Genomic DNA, 9972 nt, shown 5'->3' on the forward strand with positions numbered 1-9972 from the left:
TTATCATCACGACAATGCGCCTGTTCATTCATGCTTAGTTGCACAAGCAAAATTGCATGAAATCGGCTTCGAATTGGTTCCTCAGCAACCGTATTCACCAGATCTGGCCCCCAGCGACTATTACTTGTTCCCTAACCTGAAGAGATGGCTCACCGGTAAGCGGTTTTACTCAAATGAGGAGCTCATAGCTGAAACTGATGCGTATTTTGCAGACCTTCCGATCGAGTACTTTTCGGACGGTATCAAAAAGTTAGAAAATCGTTGGACTCGCTGTATCGACCTAAAAGTAGAGTATGTTGAAAAATAAAACCGACTTTGGCCAAAAATACGTCTCCGTGTTTCATCTTTCAGGGACTTATCAGACTGCCTAGTAGCATCGTGGGCCTGGAGCAACTTCGAATCCAGTGAGGGGAAGTGTCGCTGCACACTGGAAGGGGAAGGGTACGCAGGTAGCCGTGGAGAAAATGACGACTGCCTATTGTCAATGCAGCACGTTTTATTATACTTTTTCTTAATCTGGTTTTTGAAAAAATATAATCTTCAACCTTTAAGGAAAATATTCTCAAAATTTCAGTATCAGATATATATTATTGGGGCTGTTATTAGTCTTTGAAAACAGTGAAAATAGCATTTTTTAGGCAACCGTAAATAATATTTATTCTAAATTTTTCATTTAAAAAACGCTTTTATATGGATTCTAAGGATTTCAAGAACAACATATTAAAATTTCAAATTAAAAAGTGGGTAACTTCATGGTTGAAACCTTAAATGAAAAAAAAGTTGTTTTTGCCCATGTTAATTGCATAAGAACTTTATAATGTTGCAAACGGTTCGTCGTACAAATAAAGTTTTAAGGCGTAAGAAAGTTTTATTTTTGCTCAACCATGATAAAATTGATTTTATAATTTTTTTTGTCTATAAATAATGAAATTGTTTAAAAAAATTTGACCCATAGTTATCAAAAACCTACCCAAGGTATTCGTAATCAGGGGCCTTTTTTGACCTATTAAAAAAGAGTAATCTGGGGGACCTTTTAGTGCATACAAGAAGTGTTAGTGGCTATCGGATTAATGTTAAACTTAAGAAATTTAATTAGATGCAATTGTATAATTAAAGTCTGATTCATTGCTTGATTTTTGCTAAATAAGGAACAAAATACTTTTCATGTTATTTGTGTCGCCTCTATAAACGTAATGCAAAATTCAAACCCGGCAATTTTAAAGGATGCTCAATTCAGCTTTCACTCAAATCATTAATTTCAGTTTAAAAAAGGTTCCAAGCTATTTTGGAACGAATTTACAAGAAAGCTAAGGGAAACGAAGAGATTTAGATGAAATTCATAACAATGGAAGGTAAATTAAAAACGTAAAAAAACTTCATTGGATTTGATAACGTTGGCATGAGCTTAGAGAAATTCAAAGAATGAATAAATGATGCCAAAAACATTGAAGTGAATGAAGTACAGTCATAATACCGACTGCCTTATTTATTGCGCAAACGTTTATCAATTTCAGTCTGAAGGTTGTCGCAACTTATTCTTTGATTTTAATTGCCAAACTGCACGAAATAGTATGCATGTACGTAATCGTAAAAGGGACGAAGCAGGGCGATATAGAGGGGATACGATTCGCGGCGTGAATAAATATAACGCTAGAACCTGCGAAATCATTATTATTCTTTGTTTAATTTTCTTGGACGTAGTACGTGCTACTGAAAAATGACTGGTCGTGGAAAGGGAGGCAAAGGGTTGGGAAAAGGAGGAGCGAAACGCCATCGCAAAGTTCTTCGTGATAACATCCAGGGAATCGCGAAGCCTGCTATCCGCCGTTTGGCTCGTCGAGGTGGTGTCAAGCGTATTTCTGGCTTGATCTATGAAGAAACCCGTGGTGTCCTGAAGGTGTTCCTGGAAAATGTTATCCGGGACGCTGTCACCTACATCGAGCACGCTAAAAGGAAGACTGTTGCAGCCATGGACGTCGTTTATGCTCTGAAACGCCAAGGACGTACTCTCTACGGATTCGGCGGTTAAACGTCTGTCGCCTTTCAAAATAAAAGACACAATCGGCCCTTTTCAGGGCCAACAATCATTTTTCACGAAGGATTATTTCTTTTCACAAACATTTTATTTTCCATAATTATTTCAGATTTAATAAATACGTTTATTGATCAAGTAAGGTAGTGGACCCGATACTCTCGAACGATTGGATTTTTTTTTTATTTAGATACTTGAGGTATCATAAAATTATATAAAAGCTTTCTACAACGTATGATATTTTGTCTATTGTTTGAGGTCATTGAGATGACAAACGTTCGCGGACGTCAGAATAAGTATTGATAGTTTTCCAACATTTCCGTTTTTATGAAGTTTCCCCTCATAAAAATCAGCCGATCAAGCTTTACGCTACAATTGAGAATTATGGAATAAAGTAAGAAATGCTTAGTTTTCGTTTAATATTGATAAATTAAATATTCAATGCAAATTAATGGTTTTTACTCACAATTTAAATGCTAAATGATCTTTTGTTTTATGAAAAATTCCAAATATAATTGTTAAATTCAGCCCTAATTTGTCTAAACCAGGGGTCTCCATAACCCACAGGTGCAGCGTGACCCAGGATCGCTCGACCTTTTTGAAGATCTATCAATTTTTTTTCCACGGGAAACTGAGATGAAATTTATGACCCCACACAAAAAAAATCTCAGCTGGAAGGGCTCGGTTCTGAAAGTTGAACCTGGAGGACCGTTTTTTCTGGTATAGCTTAACGGAACTTGTAATAAAGGGATTTGATGTAAAGTTAAAAGTATTAAAAATTTTCAACTAACTAATTGCGGATAGTGGTTTCTAAATTAATTTTGGCAACATTAATAATGCAAATCTTGTATTAAATTTTATCCTTGTAAATTCAAAGCTAATTAAACCGTTGAAAATGGAATTATAAAAAAATGTGACTTTTAAATAAAAATAATTTCCAATTAGAAGCGATTCAAGTTTTAAAAATTCCTTTTGTAACCATCAATTTCTTTATAAAAAATAAATAATCCAAAATAAACAGAAAGCATTCAAAATTTTGTTTTTAATTGAAGAATCTCTAAATATCATTATTTCAGATTAAAATTTCGAAAATAAAAAAAAATTAATAACGTTAAAAATTTAAATATTTGTAAATTAGAATTATGAAAATTGTTGCTGTTGAAATTATAGAATTTTAAGTTGTAATTACGATCACGTTTGGCTTGTTGTCGGGGTGTCAAGCGTATCTCTAGCTTGATATATGAAGAAACCCGTGGTGTCTTGAAGGTGTTCCTGGAAAATGTTATCGGGGACGCTATCACCTACACCGAGCACGCCAAAAGGAAGGCTGTCACAGCCATGGACGTCGTCTATGCTCTGAAACGTCAAGGACGCACCCTCTACACATTCGGCGGTTAATTCCTATCTTCGCCTTTTAACAAAAACAAAAAATTACGATCGGCCCTTTTCAGGGCCAACAATAATTTCTTACGTTGTAAACGTGAGCCGTTTATGAATTTTTTCAATAACTTTCTCTTTTTTAAACGCGCGTTTCATTATATTTTCCTTTGATTACTTCGGTTGTCCTGAAGCTCATAATAAGCTAAGACATTTTTAATAATTTGTGTATGCAGTCAAATAATAGTCTAAACGAGATTACAAGAAGCGACTGGTCAAATTTTCACGGACGACTGGAAATTCGTTTTAGCTGTTCCTCTTATAACTTATAGCTGAACAAAATCAGAATATGCTTATTTTTTCCTTTTGTTGCAGAGTAACTTTTCAGCGCGCTAACAGCAATTGTTACTCTTACACGTAATATTACATACTATTCTTTAAATTCAATTTTTCATAAGAGGTTATGAGCCAATTTATGAAATCTTAGTTATTTGATCTCCCGGATTTCAAGATGGATTTGGTCAACTATTCATATTTCGGAAATATGTAACAAGTGTACAACAAAGAGAATTGATTGTACCTAGATTGCAATATTTCCAGACTTAATGCACGATTTGGTTAAGTTTGTGTGAAGTAAAATTTGTACAGATTGTACTTTAAACCTCAGAATGAATCTGAAAAAGAAAAACTAAAATGTATAAAGATTTACCAGGAAAAATAGGGTAAAACCGATCGACGGTAGGTCAACACGTTAAGCCTTTAAGGCCAGTGCAATAAACCACGCCGAGTCGAATTTTTTTGATGACTTGAAACACAAACTGACTCTAACAGTAGTGGCAGAAAAATAAGACCTCAAGCAATAAATTGTTAGGATGTAGTTGGCTAGGTAGAAAGGGGCGATTTCCATTTCATCGCGGTGTACCTACTCGTCTTACCCTCTTCACTCGACTTCTCCTCACATCCCTGACTGAGCGATATTGCTATGCCGTGCTTTGCCAGCGGGGGGCCCCTTTGTCCTAATGAGGCATAAAATGCCATGCATAAAAATTTTATAGCTTTGCAATCAGAAAATTAAAAATATTATATTCAGACTCTATGTTTTTTTGCGATTTCAACGATATGTAACTTGTAATTAAAATATTGAACTAAGACTATGTTATGGCAGATATTAGTTTGTTTTAACCCTGATTAGATAGCATTATGGAATTTCCCGTAGAATAGTTGAAAATGCATCACTTCATTTGGTAGAAAATTCGCCTATTGACAATTTAATACTCATCCGTTGGAAGTGATGCTTTTATATTTTCCATTTGATAATCTACTATAATAAGTATATTCATTTTAATTCTATTCCCTGGAAAGTGAAGTTTAATTTCCTTTTCATAAATTGCCCTTGTGTTTAATACACTAGTGTGGCCCTTTTTTTTAAAATCCTTTTTTTTCAACCCCTAGTTCTATTCGATTGTCCAAGAATCGCCCATCATTTTTAATATTATAAAATTATTGTGTATGTGTATACCAAATAACTTCTATTGTGTACTGTTTTGTTAAGGATAACTCTTTCTGGTTTAAAAATCCAAGTACTTGGTTTCAAGTATAATGTTCTTCTAGGCAGATGGGTAAAAATCCGTATATTCTATTAAAATTGTCAACAGGTGAATTTTCTACCAAATAAACTGATGCATTTTCAACTATTCTAGGGAAAATTCCATAATGCTATCTAGTCAGGGTAAAAACAAACTAATATCTGCCAAAACTTAGTCCAATTTTAATATTTTAATTGCAAGTTACATATCGTTGGCTCGCAAAAAAACATAGATTCCAAATATAATATTTTTAATTTGCTGATTGCAAAACTATAACATTTTTATGTATGGCATTTTATGTCTCATTAGGACAAAGGGACCCCCCGCAGGCAAAGCTCGGCACAGCAATCTCGCTAAGTCAGGGACGTGAGGAGAAGTTGAGTGGAGAGAGTAAGACGAGCAGGTACACCGCGATGAAATGGATACTGCCCGTAGAAAAGGCGTCTGTTAGAGTGTTGGGCAGTCGTCATTTCCCCCACGGTTACTTGCGTACCCTTCCCCTTCCAGTGTGCAGCGACACTACCCCTCACTGGATTCGAAGTTGCTCCAGGCCCACGATGCTACGTCCCCTTTGGAGATAATCCCTTTGTCTTCCAACTTATATCTATTCCTATTTAAAGAATATCAGTATGCCCAAGGAAATCATTTAAAATATACATAATTAGATTATTTCCAATCTAATAATGTATAAATATGATATATGCACATCTTATGAACGAAAAATTAAACAATTTTCCACTTTTCAAGTTATCGTGGATTAATAACTAATTCAAGTTAACAAAAGTAAGTGTCTGATCAAGTTATTATTATTATTTATAAAAATATTCACTTACAGTTATTATCGTATGTTGCAGTTTTTTTTTTAAATTTTCACTTTTGATCCGCTTGTAAATTGTAGTGATATAATAATTAATTTAAGTTAACAAACGTAAGTTTCGGCCCACAATGGTGACCCTTATCAGTGAGTTTTAATCAATCTGCGAAAAGTACATAACGTCTTGTAGGTACGCAGTTTTACAATTGGAAGTGTTATTCTTTGGTTAATATCTCAGTTTCTAAATTATATACATTATTTAACTTAATTTTTTTTTAATTTAATTTAATTTTATTAATAACTATTGATAAATCATTGACTATTATTAAAACAATGTATTTTAACGAAATACAACATTAATGAAAAAAAAATAGAATGTAGTAGTAACATTTTTTTAACAAATTTTTTTTAAGCTGTCAGAAAATATTGCAGTCCCTTGAAAAATGAACCTGTAGTAAAAAAATTAAATTATACAAAACTTTGTAGTTGAATAATTATTTAAGTATTCTTTGAAAAATGTTCTTTTCTTATCGACAAAAAGTTTATTTTTAAAGGCAAACAATTATTGTTACTTTTACCAAAATAATTCTCATGGATTAAAAGCAAAATTATATAATTATTTAACTACAATGCTCTTTTTTGCAAATTTATTTTTTAATACAGTGTGATTTTGGAAATGCTTTCTTTCATAGAAATAATTTTAAAACAAGAAACTCAGTACATTTCAATTTAAAAAATTGAAATTATGAACATTTTGAAAAATTTAAATTTAAATATTTTAAGTGATACAAAACGTTGTTAAAGGAAAATTTGTGTATAAGAAAACGAGGAAACATTTTTTTAAGTACAATGTTCCTTGCCAATCTGTATTTCGACTACTGTGGAAAAATTGGCATCAACTTTTCATTGATATAATGAAAAGAAAATTTTAAAAAATTTATTTGAATAATTATTTAGTTATAAAGTTTTTTTTTTAATTTTTGTATTTTTATTACAGAGCGGCTTTCAAGAGAAAAAATTTGACTTTCACAGATATAATTCCTCATCACACCAGAAAAATTAATTAAATAACACTATTTCTCTTATACATAAAAAGCTGTGTTTAAGGGTTTCAATACAAAAAATGTGATTTAATATACATCGCTAAAGAATAATTTAAAAAGAGTTCTTTGACTGCAGTGTTTTCTGAAAACTTAAAAAAAATTTGTTTATAAATTTTGTTACAAGATTTTCCTACTACATTTTAATTGTTTATCCATTAGTTGTTCTTCGTTAAGAGATTTTTTTAAAGAATAGTACTTTCAAACGTAAAAGAGCATACCAGCAAGAAATTATGTACTTTTCACAGATTTAAGAAAGCTCACTGATAAGGATCGCCATTATGTGCCAAAACGTTTGAAACAAGTCAATTGCTTTCGATTCGCTTGACTCTAAACTTTAAAGACAACAATGTACATCAACAATTTCTACAAAACTAAGTTTTGAGTATCAATAACATCATCCAGCGATTATCAAGTTATCATTATTTTTAATAATGTTCTCTTTTAATAATTTTCGAAAAATGCGGTTTTTTCTTAAATTTTCAACAGCTCTACCAACGAAAAAAACAATATAAAATTGATTGATAACTCAATGGTAAGGAAATGGGTAATTTGAAAGACAAATGCATTATCTTCATGGGGGATATCACATCGAGGGCCTGAAGCAACTTAGTATCCAGTGAGGGGTAGTGTGGTTGCGCAGTGGAAGGGGAAGGTTAGGCAGGTAGCCGTGGAGTAAAAGACGATCGCCCATATTTCGCGCCGGGCTAGAAGCTGGTAACACTGTGATATTGAAATTAGTATCCATGGTACTTATAATCCCTTTGTATTCGCAATGCTCATTCATAGAATGTCTATATATTACTATAATTTGGAAAGCTTAGAATTTAAATTTATTATGTTTTGAAGACCTTTAAACTGGAAATTGAAAACTTCGCAAATTTTATCGTGGTAACATTTTTTATGAATTAAAATTGATGGAACTATTAATCCTTTTAACTTGAAATAAAATGATTTTGCCATATAAAGATTCTAAAGAAATTGAGTTTCACATACAGAGAATTTGAAATTTATAAAATTTATACGTTACTAATTTAAAAATTGGCCAATGTTACTATCTTACATATTATTCATTTTTTTTAGGGTTTTCAGTTTAAAATGCATGAAACTTATTACTTAATTTTTCAGCTAGCGATTTAAAAATAGCATAATCAGCATCTACGATTTTTTTCGATTCCAATGATATATTATTCGCCTAAAAAAGTTTGCAACGTTTATTAACAAATTACATGTCTTTTGAATCGGAAAAATACGTAGATTCCAAACATATTACTTTCAAATCACTGATTGCAAAATTAGGAATTTGTTAATCTCAAATTTTTCCTATTTTCCAACAAAGGACCCCTGAAAAAAGGGATGGTCTGCCGAATCTGTTACAAAATCTTAACTTCGTCTTTTGAACTATGCCTGAAAACTGGGGTAATAAATAATATGTACAACAGATCACTGAATGCTAATGAGAAATGGGCAGAAAACTGTAGACTATTTAGATGCAATGCTTTCAGTTTAAACCCATCACCCTTTAAATTGAATGGAAAATTTGAAACAGGGTCGTCTTTATTTTCAAAATTAAATTTGAGATTTTGCAGGGGTTTAGTAGATTTGCGTTAAATCATGGATTTCCCAAATTCCTTATTTTTAGAAATATGGAAAAATGAAATTATATCAGAGTAGGCGTTAGTGGATTAATAAATTCTAAAGTATCGATTATATGAATTTCCAGTCGCCCACAAACATTTGAGCATTTGCTTTTTTTGGACCTCTTGTGCACATTATACATCACATGAAAATTGCTCTAATTTGAAGATTTGCAACTTACAGTGCATAATGAAGACATTTTCAATTTTACTCTTTGAGGTTATGCTTAACATTTGCTTTCCTCTATTGGTATTGCAACTCGCCCATAAATGTTGAAAAATTGTGCAGATCGGGTCACCAGTAACCCAATTTACCTGAATTTCGCATGGTAACTTCGAACTCCTTGTAAAGAATGATAGAATTCATTTTGATAATATAACCAAAAAATTGTAAAATTATAGTATGTTAAAAAACTATGAATACTATTTAAGATTGAAACAAGCCACAGTTTCTGTTTCAAAAAATCGAGCAGTTACTGTGAAGATTCATTTACGAGTACATTTTTGACAAATATTCGAAAATATAACTTTCATATCGGCCTAAAATTTAAACAAAAATGCAATGATGGATTTTTAAAAACAGTTAATTGAACCAAGAACACCCCATTACACATTCTGGTTTCCCGTCTTCTTCGTGGACGTGATCAGTTTGTAAACATATTTTAACAATGTAAAATTCCTACATTGGAAAAATTTAGTAGCCCTGAAAAGGGCCGATTTACTTTAAAGGTGTTTAAAAATTAAGCCTTCTTTTCGGTCTTCTTAGGCAAAAGAACAGCTTGAATATTGGGCAAGACAACACCTTGAGCAATGGTGACTCCAGAAAGAAGTTTGTTTAACTCCTCGTCATTTCTGATGGCGTGTTGCAAGTGACGAGGGATAATTCTGGTCTTCTTGTTGCCACGAGCAGCGTTACCTGCCAACTCAAGAACTTCAGCGGCCAAATATTCCATGACAGCCGCCAAATAAACTGGAGCTCCGGCACCAACTCTTTCAGCTTAATTACCCTTACGAAGAAGACGATGAATTCTTCCAACTGGAAACTGAAGTCCAGCCCGACTGGAACGAGTCTTTGACTTTCCCTTTACTTTTCCGCCTTTTCCACGTCCAGACATAATTGATATAAGATTTTTAAAACTTCGTCAAGAAAACACTGTCCGAGAGCAAAAAAGCAGATTATGATTTTCGCATTTTTTTGCATTTTCAAGAATCTTTATTATTCATAAATTGCGATACATAGATTTACATCTTTGAATTTGAGACATGTAGAGCTAAGACACCTATTTCGCGAAGCGAAATTTTCCTCTATAAATTATTGTACTTTTCATGTTGTGATTTATTGTTGGGGTGTTCAGAGAACTTGTATTTGTGATGAACGTTTTGAGCAAAAAATTTTTATAAAAAACTCATAAATTGTGCGAAGACT

The 9972-nt window shown here is 32.5% G+C and overlaps 1 protein-coding gene and 1 pseudogene across 1 annotated transcript; one reads left to right on the top strand and one right to left on the bottom strand.

Moving 5' to 3' along the window:
• Positions 1–1717: 1717 nt before the first annotated feature.
• LOC117176069 (histone H4-like) lies at positions 1718–2034 on the top strand. Its single transcript, XM_033366079.1, has one exon. It carries the CDS (start codon positions 1718–1720, stop codon positions 2027–2029), a length of 312 nt encoding a protein of 103 aa, XP_033221970.1. The 3' UTR covers positions 2030–2034.
• A 7252-nt stretch (positions 2035–9286) lies between these two features.
• On the bottom strand, positions 9287–9661 carry LOC117177006 (annotated as a pseudogene).
• Positions 9662–9972: the final 311 nt, after the last annotated feature.

This window comes from Belonocnema kinseyi, chromosome 7, assembly GCF_010883055.1.
Source record: "Belonocnema kinseyi isolate 2016_QV_RU_SX_M_011 chromosome 7, B_treatae_v1, whole genome shotgun sequence".
Taxonomy (NCBI): Eukaryota; Metazoa; Arthropoda; class Insecta; order Hymenoptera; family Cynipidae; genus Belonocnema; species Belonocnema kinseyi.

Coding starts and splice junctions, on each gene's coding strand:
- LOC117176069 (XM_033366079.1), top strand. CDS start 1,718: ATGACTGGTCGTGGAAAGGGAGGCAAAGGGTTGGGAAAAGGAGGAGCG.